This window comes from Chroicocephalus ridibundus, chromosome 3 (assembly GCF_963924245.1).
Source record: "Chroicocephalus ridibundus chromosome 3, bChrRid1.1, whole genome shotgun sequence".
NCBI lineage: Eukaryota > Metazoa > Chordata > Aves > Charadriiformes > Laridae > Chroicocephalus > Chroicocephalus ridibundus.
This window is the reverse complement of record NC_086286.1, coordinates 121,128,576-121,154,450: the sequence shown is the minus strand read 5'-3', so window position 1 is coordinate 121,154,450 and position 25,875 is coordinate 121,128,576. Positions and strand designations below refer to the sequence as shown.

General features: G+C 44.7%; 2 protein-coding genes across 8 annotated transcripts in view; one reads left to right on the top strand and one right to left on the bottom strand.

Moving 5' to 3' along the window:
* The first annotated feature begins 2,727 nt into the window (after nt 1–2,727).
* On the top strand, nt 2,728–13,598 carry LOC134513604 (WD repeat and coiled-coil-containing protein). Of its 3 annotated transcripts, XR_010070471.1 has the most exons (6): nt 2,728–2,853; nt 3,459–3,573; nt 6,228–8,109; nt 10,216–10,303; nt 10,778–10,895; nt 12,984–13,122. XR_010070471.1 is itself a non-coding variant. In XM_063330573.1 (5 exons), exons 3-5 carry the CDS (start codon nt 6,247–6,249, stop codon nt 13,253–13,255), a joined length of 2,253 nt encoding a protein of 750 aa, XP_063186643.1. In that variant the 5' UTR covers nt 2,728–2,853; nt 3,459–3,573; nt 6,228–6,246; the 3' UTR covers nt 13,256–13,598. The 3 variants fall into 3 exon arrangements, 2 of the variants coding, with proteins under 2 accessions (XP_063186643.1, XP_063186644.1); XM_063330573.1 differs by lacking the exon at nt 10,216–10,303 and having other exon boundaries at nt 12,984–13,598; XM_063330574.1 differs by lacking the exons at nt 10,778–10,895; nt 12,984–13,122 and having other exon boundaries at nt 10,216–10,736.
* Nucleotides 13,599–22,449: 8,851 nt separating this feature from the next.
* MFSD2B (MFSD2 lysolipid transporter B, sphingolipid) overlaps nt 22,450–25,875 on the bottom strand; it is a 40,472-nt gene continuing 37,046 nt past the window's right edge. For 3 of the 5 annotated variants that reach the window (XM_063330567.1, XM_063330568.1, XM_063330570.1), the window contains one exon: nt 22,451–24,937. In XM_063330567.1, the coding sequence (XP_063186637.1) occupies nt 24,880–24,937 (58 nt within the window). In that variant the 3' untranslated portion in view covers nt 22,451–24,879. Of the gene's footprint in view, nt 24,938–25,875 lie in introns of all 5 variants that reach the window. The other 2 variants (XM_063330569.1, XM_063330571.1) reach the window with 1 other exon arrangement.

Genomic DNA, 25,875 nt, shown 5'->3' with positions numbered 1-25,875 from the left:
CATTTCTGTATATTAATATGGATGGCCAATTTAAGTTTATATGAAAAGAGCAAGATGTGAAATCATTACTGTTAAACAAGACTCTTTGTGAGATTACAGGAATATAATTACACTCAGCAAACTGCTACTCTCTAGTAAAGCCCTCTGGTGGCTAACTCAGCCTTAAACACAAGGGGAAGAGCTCAAGAGCCGGCTCTCTGGTGCCAGGTACCGAGTAAAACGCTACACGGCCAGCCTCACTGATGAAACGCCACCCTAAAAGTTTTCTTATTTATAGATGGCTGCATCACCACCAATCGAAAAAAATCACAGGGCATAACATTAATGCCTTAGGAGGTGTATTATTCAGTCACTCTTATTTCTTATCCATAAGGAGAATGAGATTGAAAGCATAGGCTCCATCTTACCCTCTGCGATGCACAGGACCAAGCACCCCAGGCACCTTCTATGCCAGTAACTGCTGTAATACAGCGTTGAGTGTTCAAGCATATGCAGTCCTGTAAAGAGAAGGGAGCTGAACTAGAAAACAACCCTTACCAACCCACCAGGTGCGACAGAGGGGCAGGCAAAAGAGACTGTGCTAAGGGTGTACATCCCAGAGCTAAAAGAACAAAAGCAAATAAAATGATTGTCATTGCCGTCTTTCAAGGAGGGCTCATCTCTGCTTACCTCTCTGAGACACATAACATACTAAGGCCCTAGCCCTGAGAGTATATTAACATATATCGTGAACATAAGAGTAGATTTCTACAGGAAATTTTTCAGACTTCCTTTTCAATTCTGGGACAGTTTTGGATTGTTCTCTCTACAGTTGCACCCTGTCTGTTGTTAATGACAGAGAAAAAGGAAAACAGAGAGGAGAGACCAAAACTGTGTTTGTTTATTTTCTGGTAAATTCTCATACACCTGAGAGTGCGTATCTGTGGAGTAACACAGAAAAGCTGATATTTGGGTCCACTGCTTATCTTTCTAAACTAAAAATGTAACCTTGGAAACCTATTATTATCTCAAAACCTGGGGTTTTTTTATTATTATTTACTGTAACTCACAGCATCAAGTGCCTGAAGCTGGCAGAAAGACTCTTTCATTTAAAAAATACAATAGTTCAAACAAATCCTATTCTCCACCTCCAGACATCCCTGTCTTTATTCCATGGCCACTTCTCCTTTGCTGCACAAGCTTCCAAAGAAAGCTGGAAACTAACTACTTTCAGTTTGAATGGCAGGAATTTCTCTTCCGCAAACCTTTTCCGGTACAATCATGTAAAAGAAGAATTACTCCTTGCAGTCTTTAAAACACAGTAACCTATCTTTCAGCATCTTGCAGGTGCCGCCAGGTGTAAAACAGCCAAATTATGTTGAGCTTTTTTGCATACAGACAGTACATGGAATTTTACCTTGTAACCCACAGATGCACAGATATCCTCACCTGAAGCACAGGTCATTGGATTTTACCTAAAATCCATACATTGAGCTCAGAAATTTGTCCGTGACTGCAGCAAAATCTGCATTTAAATAATATGTCCCTGAAAGACACCAAGTTTTAACTTGAAGGTGCATGCTCGGTTGGTAGTTTGTTCTAGTGGTCAATCAAATACACAGCTGGGACTGAATTATTTGAATTCATCCATGCATCTTGTTAAACCTGCCTTCACTAACTTAAAGAACTCTTTAGTTCTGATTTTTTTTTCTCCGTAAAGGCACTCATGCAATATAGCCAAGTCACCATCTAGTGTTCTTCTTTCAGCAAGTTTGAGCAACTTATATATTTGACCTTGCAACCATTTCAAGTATTTTTTTACACACCTTTGGCAGCTCTTTAAGGCACCTTTTCCAGTGTTTCAACATGCTATAAAAAGTATGAGTTTCAAAAACTGTACAATGATCAGACTGTTCTGCAGTACTAAGTAGTGACAAAGTGGCACAGTCTTGCAATATAATTAACTTTAACAACACCTCAGAGACATAGAAGTTATGCCCAATGCAATAAATTAGGACCAAAGAAGCTGCATTGGAGTAGTTCTATATCACATGTATATGCTTTCACCTGTGACCTCCCAAGGAAAAAAAAACAAGCAAAACCAAACCAAAACAGGCACATATTGAGGGTTGGACTAAATGATCTCCAGAGGTCCCTTCCAATCCTACGATTCTGTGATTCTGTGGTATCTCATTTTGCATCTTTATCTTGTGCAGAAGCATCCAAATAACTCGAAACTTGCAGGCTTCACGTTCAGACCAGTGTCCTATCTGCCGGGTCGTAGGATCTATATAACTTACCACCCTGAGGCCCGGGGGGAGTGTGAACCGGCCCTGGCAGCAAGGCCAGGCCAGCCACAGGGCTGACGCCTGAGACACCAGGCACCCTCTCAGGATGGGATATCCGTCCATGTGGGTACCCAGCCCCACACTGGGGACTCAACCTCCGCCTGCCTCAGGCACCTCCGCCTGCCTCAGGCGCCTCCTCCCTCCTCTGGTCCTTTCTCAGGCCTCACTGAGAGCCAGGGGTCGGACATGTCACACGGTACGCGCCCCACCGGGAGTGACGGAGGGACCAAGCCGCCGTCACCTCAGCGGCGGCTGCCCCTGGGGAGCCCTGAGGCGGCGGCACGCGCCGCCCCGTCGCCTCATGGGAGCTGTAGTTCTGCCGCCCGTCCCGTACAGGCACCGCCCGCGGGATCATAGAGCTCAGGCGAACCCGGCTAGAACGCCGCTGCCCGCTCCGCCCCGGCCGTGATGGGCTGGGCACCGGGGAGGCGGGACCGGGCCGTGGGCTGGAGGTGCCCGCTGCAGCCCATCGCCGCGCTGGGCTGCACGGCCGCGGGGACCGGAGCTGGGTTGAGCCGCCGGGCGGGTGAGGCTGCCGGCCGTGGCGGGGAGGGAGGTGGGGAATACTGGCGCGGGCGGGCCCGCGCGGGGAGCGGCGTCTCGCTGTTGCGGGCGGGTGACGATGCGAGGGAAGCGGCGCGGGCGGGCGGGTTTGGGCGTTCTCTGTTGTCCCCTGCCATGGCCGCCCGCTGCCCCGCCGGGGTGTCCCCTGCGGCGTCCCCTCGCTGCCCCGCCGGCTGCCCAGAGGGTCTGGGCACAGGCACCGTGTTCCACCGAGCGTCCCGCAGGGCCGTGGCAGCATGGTGACACCCGCCCCAGGAGAGCTCGGTCTCCGGCGGGCCGGGGAGGGTGTGAGGGCGTGAGGCGAGGCCCGGGGCGGCTGTGGAGGCAGCTGCCCACCGGTATGGAGGTGGTCAGCGGGAGCCTCGCCAGCGGTGGCATGCCTTGACACCTCGAGTGCCATGGCCTCTGCGTCTGGAAGCAGGGAATATCCATGGCCTGTGCATCTGGAAGTAGGGAATATCTGTGGCCTGTGGGGCTGAAATGGTGGTGGGCCGAGGGAGGGGAATTTGGGCACCAGGCGGCTGGAGTACAATATCCATGGGTGTCCTGCTGCTTTTGCTTTGCCAGGTCTGCTTGGGATAGCGTGAAACATCTCTTGCATCCCAGGAAACTATCCAGATGGCCCAGGGGGCTTAGTATCTTAGCATATCTTGTGAGGCACATTATCATCTCCCTTCCGTTGGTAAGTATTGCCCAGCAATGCACGTGTGATTCAGAATACCAAAGAACAAACAACGGCTTTGATTTTCCTGCGAGTGGTGGTTGCTTAAGGAGATTGAACTCGGTTATAGCGGAGTTTAGAGGAGAGCCAGGTAGATGGTGGAGAAGTTGATTGGGAAGTATCAAGTGCTCTCTCGCCATGAGGCAGGATCCAGTGTACTTAAACTTATCCCTGACAGACGTTTACTTAATTGGCTCTTACAGGTTATGAAATTCATGGTGTGCCTTCTCCCTGTCCAAGGTAACCTGCTTAGCCATCATTTATAGGTAGAATTTTTCCTTAATAGCTGACCTAAATCTCCTTTGTTGAAACTAAGCTGATTATTATCTTGTGCTCTCCAGAGTAGACCTGGAGAACAATGGATCAGTGTTTTCTTGTCAGCAGCCTGGTGGGTGTTTGCAAGTTTCCACTCACAACCTTCTTCAGACTGAGTGAACCTGCTTCTCGTGTTTCTGTGGTCCCCGTGCACTATTAGGCATTTCCATCATCCTTGGACTGTTAAACTCAAGACTAGGCGCAGTACTCCAGTGGAGATATTGTTAGCTCTGGGGAAGGGACGTAATTATCTCCCTTGTGTATGGCATCCCTCTTAAAAGCATTCTGTGGTCTTGTTTGGCAACATTCTCACACTACTGAAATATTCAGTTTGTGATCTGCTGGAAGCCAGATTAGTTTTTGCTATACTACTACCCAGGGAATTATTCCTGAAGAGGTATCAGTGTTTGTTGTTTTTTCTTTACTAAATATATTACTTTGCACTTGTTATATAGTTTGAGAAGCAGTTATTTGATCATCATAACATACCTTTTTCTATCTAATTTTAGTCACTGAAATCCATTCTTCCCATCCCCTTCCTCCAAATCTGGGGTCATCCACAAGTAGTTAATTAAAAAAACGAGTAGTGCCAGGCCCTGCACATTGTGATAAACCCTTCCAGTTTGACAATTTGACTTTCTCAAACACTTCTTGTTTTTTATGTTTCCTACTAAAGCTGCAGCTCATTCTGTTCCATGGCTTTGCAACTGAGCCAAATCCTATGGAGAATCTTAAGTGCATAAACTATCAATTCCTTTGAATTGGCTTCTGTGCACAGAGTAGGGATTGCTCACAGCTCAAAAAACTAGAAATATGTGTAAAATCCTGAACCCTTCTGAGGTTTTGGTGGCTTGCATATGGCTTCTGGACATCCCAGACACTTGTTTACTGATTACAGAGAATAATGATTGCTGGCAATTTCCCATTGTCCCTCTTGAAGCTGTTATGCTGTGTAGAGAGAACTGAAAAGGCTTCTCATGAGACACCAGGCAAATCACGGAACCCATTTTTTCAAAAATTCTGGAATGAAGGTTTTCAGTGGTTTTATTTTCTACCTACAAACCAGTAATTTCTACTTTGCAGGACACTATGAAAACAAATACTCCTAAAGCAATATCCAAAGAATAAAAATGTCCCCAGAATTACTGCAAATATTTCTTAAAAAGCATTTAAAAATGCATGTATATTTTTGAGTGGATATTCAGGTATGCGTAAATACCAGTCTATGGGCACAGGCAGCTGCCTACTACTTTCATCCCTTCTACCCACAAACAGTAGTGACCTGAAAGATGGTTTGTGAACTCTTGACAAAAAGGTGCTGAATCATTTAGGAAAGAAAAAAAAAAAATCACTGCTTTAGAGGACGTTGAAGATTGTGAGTCATTTGTATGCAATTGTTGTACGACTTGTGTCTTAGGTAGATGGATCTGTCCCTCTCATGTGTTCGAAGTTCTTTTAAATTCCTTTCTCATGCATTTCCTCAGAAAAATCTGCTTTGATCCTAACTTTCTTCAAAATTGCATTTGCTATTTTGGAGAGCTTTCTGGAATAACCATACAAATGCCTCGTTCTCACCCACTTAATACAGGATCAGATTTATAGATAATGCATTAATACTTGGCTGTACTTGTAAGGGATTACTTTATCTGGTCACAAATGGTCCATGAAGCTGAGAGCGAGAGATGATGTTTTGAAAATTTTTAGTACTAAAGTAATTCGAAAATATTCTGAGAACCAGCAACTTGTCAATTAGAATGAAAGAGCTGGTCTTGTGATGAGAACGCAGCGGACCAGAGAAGACGACAAGAGGAAACAGCCTCAAGTTGCACCAGGGGAGGTTTAGACTGGATATTACGAAAACTTTTTACACTGAAAGGGTTATTAAACATTGGAACAGGCTGCCCAGGGAAGTGCTTGAGGCACCATCCCTGGAGGTGTTTAAAAGATGGGCAGACATAGTGCTCAGAGATATGGTTTAGTGATGGTTTTTGTCAGAGTTAGGTTGATGGTTGGACTAGATGATCTGAAAGGTCCCTTCCAACCTAGGCAATTCTATGATTCTATGACTAAGCCTATGTAAACAGCAAAGTTTCTTTCTCTTAAAATTGCATTTCACTGTGGAAACATCATAAACAAAAAACTCTGTGGTTGGGGATTAGCGTACATGAACATTATGTGTACACTGACTTCATTGGAAGGAAGAGTCCAGCATTGGCAGGGTCATCAGCTAAATAATCGTACAGGTATCGTCCTCTGTCTTCTACAATAATTTTTTTTCTTTTTTTTTCTCGTTTGTTTAGATGTCTCACACTAAAAATCATGGAGTTAGGAAAGGCGAAGCTTCTGAGAACTGGCCTTAATGCTTTATACCAAGCAATTCACCCTGTGTATGGTATTGCCTGGACAGACGGGAAACAGGTGATACTAACTTCTTTACACCTTCATAATGGAGAACCAAAATTTGGTGACTCGAGTGTTGTCGGTCAGTTTGAACATGTCCATGGACTGTACTGGGGTCCGTGTCCCCCCGATGCCCCAGCTCTGCTTGCGGTTCAACATAAAAAGCATATCACCGTTTGGCAGCTCTGCTTTAATGCTACAGAAAGAAATAAGCTCTTAGTTTCTCAGATATGTGACGTCAGCGAGCCCTTTCCAGTGCTCCCCCAAGGCTGCGTGTGGCATCCAAAGAAGGAGATCTTGGCTGTGCTAACCACACGGGATGCCTCCGTCTTACACTCTGTTCATCTCAACAACTCCAGAATTAAAGCAGATATTAAAGGCAGCGGTCTCATCCACTGCGCTTGTTGGACAAAGGAAGGCAATCGCTTAGTAGTGGGGGTCGGCAGTGCCCTTCATTCTTATATTTGGGACGATGCTCAGAAAACACTGAACGCTTGCTCCTTTTGCCCAATCTTTGATGTGGGGGGCTACATCTGTGCAGTGGAAGCGACTCTGAATTTCCAAGTTGCTGTTGCCACTGAGCTTCCTCTAGACAAGATCTGTGGATTAAATGCTGGTGTTGCATTTGAAGTTCCAGCGAGCATTGAAACAGAGTCCTTCCCCTCACAGTCCAGCTTGTGTGGTGAGGAAGAGTATTCCATGGATGGGGGGAGAAAGTCACTGGACTCTGAGAAGCCTTTGTCTGTTGTTACGTCTCCTGTGGATCTAACTCACATACTTTCTAGCAAGCAGGGTGCTGATTCCAGTCCACTTCTTCATCTGAGGCCCAAGGACTACCTAACGGGAAGTGGCCAGGATTCTTCACATCTCATCTTGGTGACTTTTGAAAGAAAGGTTACCTCTACCAAAAAAGTTAGCATCCCAGGCATTCTGGTTCCTGATATAATGGCTTTTGACCCCAAAACTCAAACTGTATCGGTTGCCTCCAACACTTGTAATGTTATTTTAGTCTATTCACTGACTTCATCCAATTTACCCAATATTCAACAAATTCAGCTAGAGAAAAATGAGAAACCAAAGGGTTTGTGCTTCTTGACCAATAAATTATTACTGATACTCGTTGGAAGACAAAAATTCACTGACCCTGCGTTTCTTCCCTCTTCAAGATCAGACAAATATTTGATTCGATTGATGATTAAGGAACTAATGTTTGATATGGGTCCTTCAACGTCTGCATCAGTTAATGGGAGCTCCAGTTTGAACCTTTCAAACATACCTCATGATCTCTCTACAGACATTCACCCTCTCAGCCGTGGACTCCTGATACCGGATCGTGCTGCCATTCAGTCCCCCACCAGCAGAAGGAAACTCATTGAAGAAATTAAGAGTCCTGTTTATGAACAGAGCTGCTTGTTGAACATGAGTGACCTCAAAGATAAAAAGATTTCCATGAATTTTCCTCCAGCTGTTGAGTCTCTCGATGCCGAACCAGTTAATCGGACTGTGACTCTGTCTGCCACATCGCTGGCGTTTTCTAACAAGCCAACGTCTCCAAAAAGGCAGGCAGACGCAGCTTTCAAAATACCAAATTCTTACAAGAATAACCTATTAAGTGAAAAGGAGGCAAGTTACTTTTCAAAAAATGTAGAAAAACTATCTGGTAACTTCACAGAGTTACAGCATCATCTCTGTGAATTAACCGAGCTGCTAAAATCCGGGAAGAGAAATCTCCCAGTGTACCCGTCTTCTCAGGAACCTGCTTTTATTTACATCACCTGCCAGGTAATTTTAATATTGGAAGCCTTGCTAAAATCTCTTCATGGATGTATGTTCTTTGTATGGATTTAGAACTTCTGTCAGATAATGCGCAGGAAGGATGACATCCTATGAATGTTTAGTACGTGCGAATTCAATACATATGAATGATCTTGCTGCATGCAGGTGAATCTGATAGGAGTCTAATTTAGATTTACTTAGGCTTTACGTAAGCCTGGCTTGTTTTTGTTGTCCTTTTTCTTACTCTTCTTGTAATTGCATGTCGGTCCCTATTTACAGTTCTTTTAATACTACATATTTGTATTTTTCTCTGATGGATGATAGGATGAGGGAAATACTTCAGATAATTATTTTTTTTTAACTAAACTTGAACTAATGTATCTAAAATTATTGCCATTTGAGACGGATGCTGTAATAGTGCTTTCATTCTTGCACAAATATCTATACCAGTGGTAAAAACAGTTTCTGGGGGGGAAAAAAAAAAAGACCATTATCACGTAATGGTCAATAGGATTATATTTCCATCTTGTTCCTGTAGCTGGGACTAATGTTACAAGTCCCATTCGTCTACAGGCTTTCAGTGTTTTTAAAGCAATGTCATATTTGGGAACGTGCAGCTCCCCGTCCCCACCTCGCGCTGGGCTGAGCTCGTCTGACCCAGGCAGGAGAACCTTCTCCTTCTGCACAGTCCCTGGTGGGACTCCAGAGAACCCGCGTGTCACGGTTCATACAGGTCTTTAATTCTGCAACTGAAGTTCTAGGAAGGTAATGTTTTTCCTAGGCAACTTCGGAAGCTTTCTGTTTATAGAAATTGAGGCAAGTTTCCGTGTATGGGAATTGGTATCAATCTCTCATCCTCCTGCGAGGACAACTGAAATAACGGAAACTGAAACAAAAAGAACAATAAATGCTTTGGCTCTGAAGCTGAAATGTTGCTAATTAGTATTGAAAGCACTATCTGAGAAGGAAAGAGACCCTTGGGGACACAGTAGATAATTCCATTAATATTAGGTTACAAATGGATTTAAAATCAAATTTCATGTGAAAGACACTTTCTTGGCTGAAAGAAGGCACTTCCGAATCTCATGCTAGAAAGTGTAAATTACCAGATTATCAACACATGGCACAAATCTACTCGGCCTCTCTTAGAATTCAGATTAATAAACCTTAGTCAGTATTCAGAGTCGTGTGAACTGCTGTTTTCCTTTCAATAAGCTCTTATTTTTCTGCTTTATTATTGCAAAAAAAGTATTATTAACTTTTGTAGCATTGAACTCTTAGCTCCTAGATCATATTCCTTCACTCTCTTCACTGTTTTCCATTGTAAACATTTAAAATTTGTAATAACTCTTATTCTTTTAGCTCTCGTAAGTCTTAATTATATATGGGGCATTAGTCTGAAAAATGAAAGTTTCCCTCAGCAACTCTGGTGTCTCATTTATCTGAGGTGTTTGTTTAGAAGTGTACTTTAATTTGAGGTAGTGGAAATTTGTGTTATGTTTTTATATTCGGCTCTCTTTTTACGTAAAGTTCGAAACGGAGTCACGCATCGGCTTGTCTTGGTCTTCCAAGAGCTGGGTTAGCTGTGCTTTGCATGGGGGGGCTTCGCAAATTAAAATAATGCTACAATTTTACCTACCTATTTTGATCACTGATGATTTGTGGCAAGAAAAACATTTGAATTAGAAATGACACTGGAAAGTCTGGCAGGAAACGCTGTGTTTTAACATTAGTCGGAGTGTATTTGGTTCAGAAGAAGGGTCTTCACCTCATGTGCTGATCATTTCTCTACTGCCCAAGTTATTTGCTGTATTTTACAAAATGCTGAGGAACCTCAAAATGTCCCAAATAAGCAGTGTCTTTGAGAGGACAGAGTTTATCAGTGCAGCAGATGCACGTCTGCATCTCCAGCCTCCCCCCTACCACACACCCTCCTTGTGGATGGATGGGCCTGTCCGCAGCACGGAAAAGGAGTCAGAATTTACTTTATTGGGTTTTTTGTTGTGACCCAGAGATGTTATCAAGGCTTCCCTGGGAAGTGACGTGGTTATGTGAATTTTATCCTACTCAAAGACCAAGTTTGTAGTTTTGGTAACAACTGTTCTTTTGCAGATTTTAAAAATGCTTTGCTCTGCCCCGTGGCGGATGTTCTTTGAAGACGCTTTTTGGATTTTAAGGTTTGGGGCAGAGATGGGCAGAGGTGAGACAAACAAGCCCTTCTGATTTGTTAGTCCATTCCTTGTCCCGAAGTTCATGGACAGGAGTTCTCACCTCTTCTTCGGCTGTGGATCAGGGAGGGGGGAGGATGGAAAACCTGCAGCTTTACAGACCTCCCAGGCCAATGTCCCTCGCAGGTGGGAGGGTGGGAGCCAGGATTGCGCTGTGGGTGAAGCTCATGGTTGCTTCAGCAGCAGTGTGCGATTTCCTCTCCTGCTGCTCTGACACAGGCTGAATTATCACAGTTACTCGCTGCTATCACTCACAGATCATCTCTTGGAGAGCTGAGGCTTTAAAGTATAAATCTTCCAAATGGGTCTGAATGAACGTAGCATTTGACTTTCTTTAAATGCTGTCATTGAAGGCATGTCCGTGATCGTCTTTTGATTAACGCCATTTCGACATCTCTGCTTAAATATACATCATGGTATCTAATGATTCTCTCTTGAATTTACAGAAGCAGCTTTCCAGAAGTGATTCAGATGAAAGACGAGCTGTTACTCTTTGTGGTGGTAAACTCCGTCTAAATATAGTCCAGCAGATATTCAATCTCTCTCTTGTAGAAATGCAACATGGTATGTTCTAATTATCCAATAACGCAAACACTTCAAACACACGCGACATTCTCAGGGAGCAGTAGCAATATGCATAACCCCATCTGAAGAAGAAAAAAAAAAAGAAAGATTATTAACAAAAGTTTGCTCATCTGTTTTATAACATAAAGATTCTTGTCTGGGCTTTCACTGAATCTTTGCATTATTAAAAAAAATGAGCAAACTTACGTATTGATACCCCCTTAGCAAGTAGCTAGTTATACAGGAAAATTACCGTCACCCAGTATTTTATTTATGTTTTCAGCTATTCTAAACAGAGAAGTCAGAGTAATGAGGAGGTTAGAGTGGACTCTAACTTGAGAGTTGACTCTAGAGTTGACTGGTGCTTTTGGAATACAGTTTTCTATTTTTTAATCTGTAGTTCCAGCATCTGGTCTCCTTTAAGAAATCCTGTAGTTTTCTATAAACACAGAAGTATCTCTATAAATTTTAGCAGTGCATTTCACTCCGGTTTTTGCTGTGGAGAAAACTACCTTTCTTATTGCTGTGGTCTTCTCTGCCGTTACCCGTTCATCCCGTGCGCGTCCTGTGTGTCTGTGTGTGTCAGTTCGAAGTGTCTTGCTTTTGGCAAAGGCAGAAAAGATACTTTTGGGGTACGATCTCTCACCGCTGCAGACGTTCTCTGTCCTGTGTTCCAGCTGCTTACCTCCTGCCTGCAGGTTACTGAGCAGCAATCCCAAAGCCCTAAGGCTGCTGCTCTTACCATTGTGCAAGCTTTTTTTTTTTCTTTAAGTAGTTGTTGGAATAGGTTTAGTATTCCAACACCAAGATAAAACCGTAGTGGGATATTTCACTAGCAGTTGAACCTTGAAGAGGTTCTTACCGCTCTCTGACGTTAGTTCAGGAGTTGTCCCATTGCAGGATCAGTTACCTGCATTGGCACACGCTGACTATTTCAATAATTTTGTGGCACAACCCAGAAACACGCGATACGCACAGTGATAATAGTAGGCAGTTTTGTAGATACTCGTCTCTTAATTCTTCAGCCTGGCATTTTATTTTGAGCAAGAAGATTTGAACAACTTCTCTTTCGGACAAGAAAAATGTCCCCATGACCTACGTTAGTTTCGACTTCCCATTTTTAGCTTAAAAACTTAAACTTAACAGAATTGGTTGCCCAGGAATGTGTAATCATCATGGATTTACTGGGTAAATTTTAAAAGCAAATAGTGTTACAGTAGGTTTCATATTAATTTTGCAAATACTACTAGATAAATGGGCGAAGTAGGAATGGTATTTTCAAATTCCTGAATTGTATTGATTTTAACGTTTGGTCCAAATGAGATATTAAGCCAAAAGATTAAAGGCCTGCGTGCTTTTAAGCTACAATCTTCTCGTGACCTTACTTGCGACATGGAGTTACATAATGTGAATTCACGAACAGCTGGGAACGTTTCTCTGAATTCCCTCAGCCCCCATGAGCTCGGTGTTATTTCTTCATCAACTTCACAGATATAAGTATAAAAAAATTTCTGGTTTCTACGAATTGGTAGAAGTCAGCGTTTCGGATTCAGTAAATGATTTCAAATGGTTAAAATAATGCTAATGATGACATGAATAGCAAATGGACCAGAGACATGGAGTTTGTACAGCATAATACAGTATTTCTTCCGTGTATTTATTGGAATTAATTGTATTGAAATTACGTAATAGAGGCAGTTTCTAAATTGCTTTTATGATATTAATTTGTCGTTTAGTAAATTTCTGCTTTTTTACAGTATCTGCACAGCTTAAGCACTGGGAAGTAGCTTATGAATACCTAAGTAAAAGGAAGTCGGGATGCTTGTGAATTCTATTCAGAATTTCCGTCCTCCTTATTTAAAGCGTGCATTTATTATACTTTCATCTCCTAGTGGCAAAATCGGTCAGAAAGCTCTTTCGCGTAGCTAACTGTCCTTTATCTTTGAGATTATACCACCTGTACCTCCCCATGCTTTTTCTTCTTTGCTAGAAAGGCTGTGAAAATACAGAAGCGTTTAACTACTTTTAGAAGAAATATGGTTCATATCTTAAACATACCTAATTACAGATATTTACGTGTCTTCACAGGTTCGTCTTGGATTGTTCTCACAGCGGACAGCGAGGGCTTTGTTCCGTTAACGTTTACATCCGCGCAGGAGGTCGTCGTAAGAGACGCCAGCGCGAAAGGCTACAGTGCCCGATCTTCCAAAACTTTGGACATCATCAGTTCGACGGAAGGGTGTAGACCCGCTTCTTCTGAAAGTCTGGATATCACGAGTTCTCTGGAAGTCCTCAGAGACTGCTCCTCCAAGACTTTAGGCAGCAGCAGTCCGCCAGAACAGCCCAGCAGTAAAATGTGATTTTTGGCAGTGATTTCGTAATGCCCGTCTTAGGACGGGAGACCTTTAAACTTACTGTGTAGGACTGCAAATTCTAAACAACAGGCTGTCTCAAACCCCTGTTGGATTTCCATAATTTTTTTGGTTGCATATCACTGTAAATTATTTATTTGGTCCTTGGAAACATTAACTTTTTTTTTTTATACTAAGCAGTGTTTTTTAAATATGCCTCTTGCAGCATAGACCAAGTCTTTGTATCTGTGGGTGAAAAGGCACGTTCTTACCAGCTTCCGAGCTAAAGCTTCCGTCTTGGTCTTTAATACGTTGGTGGTTTTAGATGCTAGTAAACTTGCGTAATAAAGAAATCCTTGAAAATGCTGCACTGTCGCCCAGTAATGCTGCATTTCCCTCCAATAAGGCCTCTCTGCTTGCTTCTCTGTGGGGATTTGGGACAGTGGCGGTCATGGGTGTCATCGTTTGTGGTGGGTTGAGCCCAGCTGGCAGCTGAGCCCCCACCCAGCCGCTCGCTCGCTCCCCTGTGCAGGACAGGGGGGAGAACGGGAAGGGCAAAAGCAAGAATGACCCCTGGGTTGAGATGAAGAGCACGACCCCTGGGTTGAGATGAAGACAGTTTAATACATAAAAGAAAAGCCGCGTTAGCAAAATGGGGAGTTCATTCAGGACTTTGCAGCAGCAGGCAGGTGTTCAGCAGCTTCTGGGAAAGCAAGGCTTCATCGTGTGTAACGGGAACTGTGGAAAATCAATGCCGTAACTCTGAACATCCTCCCCTTTCTCCTCCTTTCCCCCAGTTTTCATCACTGAGCAATAAATGGCGGGGTCAGCTGTGTCCCCTCCCAGCTTCTTGTGGGACAGAGCAGGAAAAGGAGGAAGCCTTGCTGCTGTGCAAGCACCTCCCAGCCACAGCCGAAACATCGGCGCGTGACCAACGCTGCTTTGGTCACAGCTCCAAAGCACCACACAGACCCCTGTGAAGGAGACTAACTCCATCCCAGCCAGACCCAGTACATCGTTATAGGCGTTAAATGACTTTGAATAACTAAACATTTGCTAGTTAATATTTCTAAGCATCTCTTGTCTTCGTATTGGAATTCTTCCCTTTGGAACAATAGTGCTAACATTAACAGCATTGCCTTCAATGCGTCTGTTTTAATTTCCATAGCTAATACGTGCCGAACGGGCAGCCGGGATGTTCAATAATCCATCACCCTGAGAGCATCCAATTTAAAGGCTGACGGAAGAACGTGTTCTAGGGGTGTCTGTAGTGAGAGAGAGAAAATGCGAAGGTGAAATTTAGAAACCAGCACAAGTTCCTGTGGCATGGATTGCAGCACTGAAGAAAAGAGAGAAATCCAGGATTTCTACCCATAAAATTAAGGCGTGATAACATTAAGCAGTTTATCAGGCTTTCACTGTGGCACTTACTGCATGAGAAGGAATCAAGAGACGAGATTATAGAATTGGAGCTGCTGTCTCAGGACTAATATAATCTCTTTTTTTATTGCCCATTTGGAAATGTAGCCTCTGTCAAAGAATCATCTGCCCACAAAATACGATATTAAAGATACATTAGCGAAAGCTGCAAAGAGCACTCGGTGTTGTGTGGTGCAACTAGAATTTAACAGCTTTTGATGAACAGGGGAGGCTGAAGACCAGTAAAATGATCTGGTGACTGTGGGCTTCATCCTGTCCTTAACAAGCAGCTGGTCTCAGTAATTGTCACTGTTTCATCAGGAGGTCGTCTGCGGTCACCGTAGCTCTTACCAGAAATGAGCTGAAGGCAGAGCCTCAGCGCTGGGGGTGTGCTCAAAGCCAGCTGGATGCTGGGGATGGTCCGTGTTTCTTCCCAGTTGCCTGATGGTCCTTTTCCACGCCAGTTCCTGGTGCCAACATCCCCTGAACCCATGGAAGGGTGAGGGCTGAGCGCTCTTGGCTCTGTGGGAAACCCCCGCCACCCGCATCGCCCCGCTCGCCCTTGAGTTGCTCGAGCCAAACAGTATATAAAAATTATTTCTTCTTTTGGAATTATTATCTCTTTGTATTACTTCTAGATTGACGGGAGACAGTGTCTCCCACCAGCAGCGTGCCCAGTCTCAGGTTGCACCAGCCGGATCCGTGGGACTCCCCCAGCTCCCCGGGTGAGCACCGAGAACTAAGGGCACGCGGTGCAGCGCCGCGTCGGGCGGCCAGAGCAGACGCAGCAAGTGCAAAACAGCCACTAAAAGCTGTTCACAGTTTGGTCAAGGGATTGCACTGGTTCTCCATGGGGCGGTGTGTGCACGTGGACAAATGTTGCGTTAGAAATACAACCCCAGGAATCTCAGGAGAATCAACTCCTTGCCTTAAGAGAATTGCCTATTTCTAATCACGAGATCATTTCTGAGTCTACGGGCTGAACATTAAACAAAGGCCCAAAACGCTGAGGATGTATCAAGCATAATACTAACGGTAATGAGACTTTACTTTTCAAGGCGGAAAACTTCAGAGAGGGATGTGAAGCGTTTGGGAGTCACCATGGTCTAAGGCAGGGGCTGGGGGCAGGAACAGCAGAGTCTGCAATGACGGCTGTTGCTCTCTTACGAAGACACGGTTGGTAAATTAAGTACTTTTTCTATTTCAGCTGAACCCTAATATGGATTAATAACAACCTTTTGTATAGGTTGGGTGAGGCGTAACGCTACAAGTGTACCAACCACACTTGTACTTGGTACCTTGGCAGGGGGTGGCTGCCACACCAGAAGGCTGTGCCACCATACAGAGGGACCTGGGCAGGCTGGAGAGCTGGGCAGAGAGGACCTTATGAAATTCAACAAGGGCAATTGTAGGGTGCTGCACCTGGGGAGGAATAACCCCCTGCAGGAGGACAGGTTGGGGGCTGACCTGCTGGAGAGCAGCTCAGCTGAAAGAGACCTGGGAGTCCTGGGGGACAACAGGATGACCATGAGCCAGCAATGTGCCCTTGTGGCCAAGAAGGCCAATGGCATCCTGGGGTGCATCAAGAAGAGTGTGGCCAGCAGGTCGAGGGAGGTCATCCTCCCCCTCTACTCTGCCTTGGTGAGGCCGCACCTGGAGTACTGTGTCCAGTTCTGGGCTCCCCGGTTCAAGAGGGATGGGGAACTGCTGGAGAGGATGCAGCAAAGGGCCACCAAGATGATGAGGGGACTGGAACACCTCTCTTATGAAGAAAGGCTGAGGGATTTGGGTCTCTTCAGTCTGGAAAAAAGACAACTGAGGGGGGACCTTATCAACACTTATCAATACTTCAAGGGTGGGTGTCAGGAGGATGGGGCCAGGCTCTTTTCAGTGGTGCCCAGGGGCAGGACAAGAGATAATGGGCACAAACTTGAGCATAGGGAGTTCCACCTAAACATGAGGAGGAACTTCTTTCCTGTGAGGGTGGCAGAGCCCTGGCACAGGCTGCCCAGAGAGGTGGTGGAGTCTCCGTCTCTGGAGACATTCCAAACCCACCTGGACGCGTTCCTGTGCCACCTGCTCTGGGTGACCCTGCTCTGGCAGGGGGTTGGACTAGATGATCTCCAGAGGTCCCTTCCAACCCTATGATTCTGTGATTCTAAGTATTATTTATGAATAAACTCAGTGGGATAACCAGCTTACTGCTTCCAGAGAGGTCATCAAAACGGTCAGAAAAGATTGCACTAAAAAAACCCACCACACTCCCACCAAATCTTACATTTTGTGTATGTGTGGAAGTGTCCAAGGCCAGGCTGGATGGGGCTCTGAGCAGCCTGGTCTAGTGGGAGGTGTCCCTGCCCATGGCAGGGGGGTTGGAACCAGATGATCTTTAAGGTCCCTCCTGATCTAAACCATTCTATGATTCTATGATTTTAAACTTTGTTTTAATTAGTGTCTCTCATCTGAAAAAAAGAGGGAAGAAACTAGTGCAAAACCCATCAGAGCCAATATCTTACTTGTGTGCGTTGTTATTTGCTGTCAGGACAACTTCAGGCTCACCACTGCTGGGGGAAAGCACGAGTCCTGGCACTTGCATTTGAAGCAGAGTTCCTAATTTACCTGGGTTTTGGTCTTTTTCTGAGCTTGGTTTTCGTTGTGGCTGATTTCCCGGTGTCCACAGTTGTAGATGATCACGTTGATACCGCGATGATGAGGAACGCTGTGTCTGATGTACGTAAGTTTGGGAATGGGGGCACGTATACAATGGGAGATAAAAAGCACTTGATGGAATTTCCCTTGATGTTGAAGAGCAAGATATTGTTACCCTCAGGTTTATGTCCAGAAACTCACAGCTAATGGTTTTCAGAATCTCTTTGATGAAATGTTATTACATATCTTATTTTCATGTATTGACTTTTTCATTTCAGTTTCTTGTACGGAAACTTCTGATGGTTCTTGATTGAACGTGGATTTTGTTCAAATCCGCACAAAGAAAGCCTGTGCTCTCAGTGCCCTTGAACAAAATAAAACCTTAAATGAATTTTTTTTTCACCTCAAATCAGAAACTTCTATTCTGTTTACAATGTCCCCAAACTTAGAAAAATGAATTTGCATTCATAAAGCAGGTAATAATGCGAACGTCCTTTTATCCATTGCATCCTTTAGGTCTAAAAGCAACCACTGAAAGAACTTGCAACGTGATTCTATCAATTAAGCCTTATTAAAATTAAAAGGTGCGATAAAACTACCATTTCAGTGTCACAAAAACGAATTAGCCTGGGATACTGTGAATTTCCTCCTAAGCACGTTTTCAGAGGCACACGTTGCTGTGCTGGCTGTACACTAAGAGGGGCATTATCTACCTAATTGCCATGTGTAGTTAATAGCTTATTACTTCTAATATAGCTTCTAATTACAGGTATTATCCATATGCTCCGTGCAATGTCTCTGGAATTTCCTTCAGCATTATCATGTTCTTCCTATGTGTAGCGTCCATAAACATCCAGCAGGAGCACTGAGCACCGATGCCGACTGGACAACGAAGGATCGTCCCCTTTCAAAGCAGGTTCCCGATGAAGGTCCGCAGCTCAGCAGGAATCTCGGAGCCGGGGTCTCCCATGAGGTCAGCCAGATGCATGGGTGAAGTTAAGGAGCCGATCCCCATCTTCCCTCAGAGCTCCAACACCTCTACTTGAGGTCTGTGCTCATGATAGTCCTCTGGCCACCGGTGAGCATTAAGTTGGAGACTAAATTAATGGCACCGAAAAGCTGCTGTGGGAGTTTTTAAGCAATAATTTGAAGCCTCGAGGGATGATGGCTTCTTTAGGTTGGACAGCTGTCCTTGGGACAGCTTTGTTGGTGGCTCCGCTGTCAATCTCTATTAGAGGTTTCTCCCAGTAGCATGAGAATCCAGTCCTACCACTCCCAGGGCCACTGAGCAGCACAGAGCAGCTGCAGTTAAAATGGACTGAGCTGCGCGGAGGTTTTCGTTCAGTTTTAAAAATCACTTTTGTTGTTTTCAGGTAAAAAAACCTTTACTCAGGTGTTCTGAAACTCATCTTGGATGGTTTTATTTATTTACTGTCAAGACCTCTTATTTTTCTTTTTTTTCTTTTCTTATTTTTTATTGCTCTCTTGTTAGCAAGGGGGAAGGAAAGGGAAGAAAGCCAAAGCCACAAAGCCCAGTGGCAACCACCACCTAGACCAGTAGATGATTTTTGCCCCATCCCTGGAGGTGTTCAAGGCCAGGCTGGATGGGGCTTTGAGCAGCCTGGTCTGGTGGGAGGTGTCCCTGCCCATGGCAGGGGGGTTGGAACTGGATGATCTCTAAGGTCCCTTCCAACCTGAACCATTCTGTGATTCTGTGATTCTATGACAAATCATCTCATCCAAAGATCCTTGGCTCTTCAATTCTGCAGAATGCAAGAACGTGCCACCAAGTACGTGGCTTCTCACCACCAGGCATCAAAGACCAAAAAAATTCAAAGCTTCTCGAAGCCAGAAACCTTAAAAATCAAGTACAGCTGCTGCTGCCAAAGTCCCACCATGTTCCATTCCTTTATCCCCAGTGGGAGTGTTATGCTCCAGGAGCAAATCAAACCATTCATGCTCAGCTACCAGCTGTGAGTTTTCCAAATGAAACAAGTGGAGAGGAAAAGCGGAGAGGTACAGGAGCAAGTTGGAAAGTGAGATGGATTTGGATTTTTGCTCCACCCTCTTTCTTCTAACCGTTCTTCTAAAGGAAGACCGGTGCTGTTCTTCCTTTACTCCTTGGCAGCTCCTTTTTTTTTTTTTTTTCCCCTTGCATAGTGGGATTCCAACCCCAGCTGGTGGTGGGAGGAATCATCGTCCAGCAGCGGTTGATGCCCAACACAAAATGGGTTTCATGGATTAAACCTGTTGCCTATTATCCACAGTTTGTACTATGAGATCCAAGTCCCTCTTTCCTATTAGTCTTTATTACTTCTCCAGGGACATCTGGCTCTCTGGGGACCCTGAGCAACCACCCGAGCGGGGGCCACAGGCACACCAGGGTTTACCAAGTGCCACCACGGACTACTCCAAAACTACGTCCAGTTTCAATTAATTTCTGGATGAACTCAGCCTGCCCTGCAATATGTCTCAGTCCTGGATTTATCATAGAGTTTATAGAATCATAGAACCATAGAACAGTTTGGGTTGGAAGGGACCTTTGAAGGTCATCTAGTCCAACCACCCTGCAATGAGCAGGGGCATCTTCAACTAGATCAGGTCGCTCAGAGCCCCATGGCAAATGCGCAGACTGTTCTTGATGATTTTGAAGATGGCCAAAAGGTGAGTTTGTTTTGGAAACACAGGGGAAATGCTTCCTCCTGGACTGCAGCTGATTTGGACAGAAACTTCTCAGCCAGTGTAAACCTGGTTCCATCACCATGATGACAAGCTGGTGACCCAAGTTGGCCTTAGGCAGGTGAAAACAAAGATGAAAGTCCATGATGAAGAATACTCGTGTGCGAAGGAAATCCTTTTGATCCTTTGTTGACTGCAGATTATTTACATACATCAGCAGAGACGAGCTGGCAGGGGGTGGGTGGTGGGGCTCCAAAGTGTACCTCCATCCCTGACGCTGAGCAAGTCACCGTCATTTCTCTGGGGCCTGAGCAATCAATCCTTCCTCGCCATCTACAGCGGAGTGCAGCAAAAGGGAGGACAGAAAGCTGAAGGGCATAGCTGAAATTCATAGTCTTGTCTAACATCCAGGACAAGAAATAGATCAGGAAATAAGATTTATTCCTGCTTCCACGCTTGCCGAGCCAACGTTGGTGTTTCCCTGCCACCCAACGGCACTGCTGCTCTCCAGTGAGGGTTGGAGGCTGCTGCTCTGTAAACATCTCCGAAATGATACCGAGGACCCAACTCTCCCGCAGAGTGCCACGGCTCTAGGACCGTTCTCCCTCCGCTGTTTGTTCAGCTCCGTGTCGTGCCAGTTTGTGTCTTCAGAGACTGTGAATTCTCAGGTGCAACACAGCAAACGGCTCCTCCTCTGCCGGAGGGGGAGGCACGTGCTCTGCTTTGTCTTGCGAATGAAGCTTCCCAGTGAGTTCCCATCTGGTTTGTGCAGCAGATTTGGTGCTTAATGATGTGAAAGCTATCTGATTTCATACTTTGTGCCTATAGCGTATACACATCTCCGTAATCGTAATACTCAGAACTCTTGCTAGGTGTCTGAACCGTGGTCTTGCAGAGAGTTAAGGTTAAACAAAAGACATTCAGTGCAGCACGGGGAACCTGTGGTCTCAAAAATGGCAGGAAAACTAAACTCCCTCCCCCGGCTGCCAGTTGTACGACTCCAACTGACCTTTCCATCGATCACTCTAGAAGTTTTCTGAAGGGAAAGACTCTATCGAAACGCTATGAGACTGTTTTTTACACCAAACTCTGACATGAAATTCATACGAGGTGTGTGATTGACCACTGCACGCTAGGCTGCTACTGGCTGTACCCGACTGCAGGAGACTTTGAGCTAACTTGTCTTCTCTTCCTCATCTTCAAAGACCTGGACAACAAATACCAGGTCTTAAAGGACCTGAGTTTCCCTTATGGAAACTCCTCCTTTCAAGACAATTGATGTAATTTTGCATTTTCTATCTGCAGCCCAGAAAGGCAAGCAGAAAAGAAGAGGAACAAGTGATATTTGGAAACAAACTATGGACCCAAAAAAGCAGGCTTTGGATTTAAACCATTGTCCACTTCAACTATTTTACTTGGAATGCAGAAGGTGAATAGAGACGTGAGGATGCAGCAGGGACTGAACTCGGCAGCCATTCTTATAAGGTGCAGGAGTGTCTTAAGGAATTAGTACTCAAATCTAGAGAGCCCTTCCTGAAAACCCAGTGACCTGACACGGAAGGTCCCAGCCTTCAGGGACTCCCCAGGGACAGATGTCCGAGGTGGGATTCACCTCTTAAAGTGGGGGACTCAGCACAAGAGATCTAATCCACCTAAGCCATGGCGGCTCAGCAGGCTCGGGGGCAGAGAGGGTGCGGAGAACACGGTTAGGAGGGGCCACGGCTGGTGGCGGTGGCTAACAGCAACCCCCCCTACCAGTGCCTGTGGGGAAGGGCAGCTGGCCTACGTGGCTAGCGGTGACCTGCGGCAGGGCTGACCCCCGGCAGGAACACTCAGGAAGGCGGTAGAACCTTGGGAGGTTTCAACATAATTTTTAGGCAGAAATGACGAGGGGGTGGACCTGGAAGAGCAGACCAGCGAGGAGCTCCGCTGCTGGCTACCCCAGCAGTCAGCCCCGTACAGGAGATTTGGGCTGCCATCACTGCACTTCGGCAAGGGCAAGGAACGGGCATGGTTTGCCTTACGGGGGACTACCCGGTGACAGGTAACTCCGCTGTCCTTTTCTTTCCTTCCTCCGTTTGTTGGAACTGCCGGCATCCAGGTGGGGAAGTGCTGTCCGGCCGGCACCCGGCGGGTTTAATCCCGTCTCCCATATTCTTACCACTGCGTTTGGTATTACTTGACTAAGAGCCCCCGGGGATTGAACCTGGCCCTCGTTAGTGCCAATCAGTGCAGGGCAGGAGGTTTACATTAGATTAGCGTTTAATCTGAATGGCTGTCGATACAAGAATCTGCTTCTTTCAGTCACATGTTCTGAACATACAGAAGACATACATATAATTCAAAACTGACAGGGAGACATACAGAGTTCATTCATTTTACAGCACCAACGCTGAGCCCCCCCAAAAAAGAAAATGACGCAAAAAATTTTGCCCTGCACTTCCTTTTCCATTCTTTTTATTTACAAAAATACAGTCGTTTTCTTAACAAAAGTACAACTCTGATAATCAAATAAAATAGTAAGATTTTCAAAACATAAAAATACTCCGCAACATTTTATCTACGGAAGCTTTTGATTTTATTTTGGTAGTTCCCGTTATTGATACCATACGCAATGCGAGGACTGAGTGTATCTCTGTTAGACGAGTATCACATTGTCTCTCTGGAGAAGAGGAAAACAGTTCACAATCAACTAAGTTTACCTTGCGAGAGACTGAATTCAGATCATGTGTTGTGCAATTTAGAGGCAACTGTACAAGTGATCTAGAAATAATATCTTAAGCCACGTTCAAATTACCCCAACCAACCACAGCCAGCAGTTTCTGCAACTCTCTTATCGCTGGGCTGAGCATTCGGCTTATGTAAACTGACACGGATCCACTGCCTTGTAGCTACAGATTTCTAGCAGCTGAAAACATAACCCATTAAAAAACATTAACAGCCTTTACCGGGACTTCTGGCTGTTTTTAAAGGTGACTATTCAGAAATACACAAACATTACAGAATAAATCAAACGCCCAAAAATGTTTTCTATGATGTTTTGGAACTATGTGATATTACTACGTAACTTACCTACTTCAAAGTGTAGCAAATCTGCTATTTCAACTTCCGTCAGACTCAAAACTGTAAACAGGCTTATGGTTTTTATTGCTGTAAACACATATGCTCCAGGCATACACATCTTGATTTGTCCAAGAACCGAAACAAACAAAAAAACCCCAAACAATCCGGCCTTAGAGGTCAATTCAACAGAAGTCTTAAACAGAGTTAACTCTTACCCAGGCACACTCAAAATATATCCTTAAAAGCTCACTCATGATTAAGTGTTTTGCTGAATTAGGACAGTTCGTTAGGCCTTAGACTTCAAACTTGCCTGGAAAGGTTTCAGTATGAAACTTAATGAGGCACTCGGTGGATGCACTGCTTTTACTTCACAGTGCCTTTCAGTAAAGGTTTCCAGTTTCCAGTCCCAGCGCTGTCACTTCAGATGGCCCTGAGCAAATTAGTTGTGGTCACTGCCTCCAGCGTCACCCACTGCAAGTGCTCCCACGCCGCCCCAAGCCAGTCCTCCAAAGGCACTTCTAGTACAAAATAAAGTACAAAATAAACCCTCCCACGCAGTCATACAGCGAAGCCAGTGGGCTGGAAATTCACGTCTTTTCTTGCACTGTGCTGATTTCTTCAAGGCGAAGAAGCCTTCAGTGCTTGGATTCGTCACTCCCCCCTCCAGCTTTAGATGTGTCTTCAGAGTCCAGCCATTTTAGCTTAAGCTTGGAGCCAGCCTCTGGAGGGCTCTGTATCTCCACTGACTACAGAAGCCCAGAATGACCCGGTCTGAACTTAAGTGCTCCAGAAAGTGCCCGAGGTCAGCTGTGTCTTTCATCTACCCAATGTGTTCAGCAGTGTGAACTGGAATGAGGGTTCAGTTAATGTATCTAAAGCATGGTGACATCCCTGACTGAATAAATCACCGTGTAAAAGTCAGGTGTAGTCTCCTGATTATAAAACACCGTGTGCAAGCTGAGATCAACAGCCATGCCATGGTGTTTTGTGAGGCAGAGAGCCTACACCACACGAGAAATGGGTGAGTGTGATGATTGCTTAAAGGCCAAAATTTACAGAAATTTGAATGGCATAGTCTAATTTTTGGAAGGGACTATTGCTTTTGGGTATCCTGAATGGAAATGTTGATTTTGAAAATTGGTAAGTCCTCATTCTCGGACAAAGATCAGTTTACAGGTTTCAGAAGCAAGGAACTCCAGTAATGGGAAATGGAAGGTTCTGTTTCATATAAAATCTATAAAGTTAAATTACACCAAAATCTCTTTCAGAAAAACTCTTTGTGAGCAAATCCTCAAAACATGTCTGCATCAGTGATTTGCTTCATTTCAAAACAAAGTAAATCCTAACTTTATATAGGATACTTCAGGATTCCCAAGTGCTTTCCAAACACACTAGTGTGCAACTGAGAGGCAGAGATTATGTTCAAAATCCACCCCAGCCTTTAAGGGTGAAATACATCACATGAGTTAAAATTTGGGTGGTGCATCCCATTTACACTTTTTCCCCTTGAGCTACAAGTCCATAGAATCTCCTATTGCAATGAGATCAGAGCTTTACATTGGTCATTTGAAAACAAACAAAAAAACCCCAACCCTTCAATAGCTTACATTCCCGAACATTTGTAATGTCTCTTTTAGCACAGCGCACGGAGTCAGATGTATATTTTGCACGGCGGTGTCCTCTCTTGATTTCATTCCTGACTGTCAGAATCATGCTTTATCCTTTTTGATAAAATGCGAGCAGAGAAATGACCTGGAAGACTCTCACGGAGTTTGTGCATGGGATGTGAGACTGTATTTGGAAAGTCATCAAATTCAGAGCTTTCAGACCGAGGTGTCCTCTTTGCGGTCATCCAGGTTCTCTGTGCTTTGATGGCTCCTTCTGTTAAAAGCAGAACAGACTGCTTTTAGTGAACAGGTGAAGAGACTTCTGGCTTTTATTACTAACTAATCAAGCTAGTTTGGCAATCTCAAAAAGCTGAAAACCACCATTAAGGTGTGGTCGTTATGGACAGTAACTAAAGTACCTAAACAGAGGGACCAGTCCCATTTTAGATTGTTTAGCCTGTCCCCTCCGGTCTGCAGCAGCCACTCGAGAAAGCAGCTGGTGCCCGAGAGGCCTGTAGCATATCTGCCAACCCCACACAGGCATCTTAGATACTTTAGGGAAATTAATTGGTTCCAGATACCCATGCTGAGACCTTGGAATTGATCCCTTAGCGTGGAAATCAGTTTCCAGTTCCAGTAACTTGGGATAATAAAAACAAGACAGAGTAACAACATATTTTGATATTTAATCCACCAATCTGCTAGGATAGACTGTTCTTATGTATGTCCTCAGCATACCAAGGCTTCACTCGACAGAATGGATGATTTTGAGCTAGGCAAGATTTTCTTTGGAGCGGGAGGAAAGGGGAGGAAGAGAGCGATAGGGTAAAAGGGGAAAGAACAGCTCAAAGCTGTCCTTTCTTTTTCTCCCATGATCTTTCCTGCCTACGCCTCTAAATGGTTTGGATGTTTCTTATATGCCATAAACACCAAGAATGCAGTCAAGAACCCCATTTTCTTCTGTAAACAAGGAAATTGTAACTATTCACATTTTCGCCAGGAATTTAATCTATGTGGAATATTCTTCATTTCTGGCTTGAAACGCTGTACCACAATAGTGCTTTGTGTGCCACCCCAGAGAGAAAGCAAAACACAGCAGCTGATATATCTGATAAATGGTCCTCTACGCAGGTAGTACTACACTACAAAAATAAGATGCCGAAGCATGGAATGGTACCATTCAGTTAATAATTCAACTAATCGAGTGTTGTT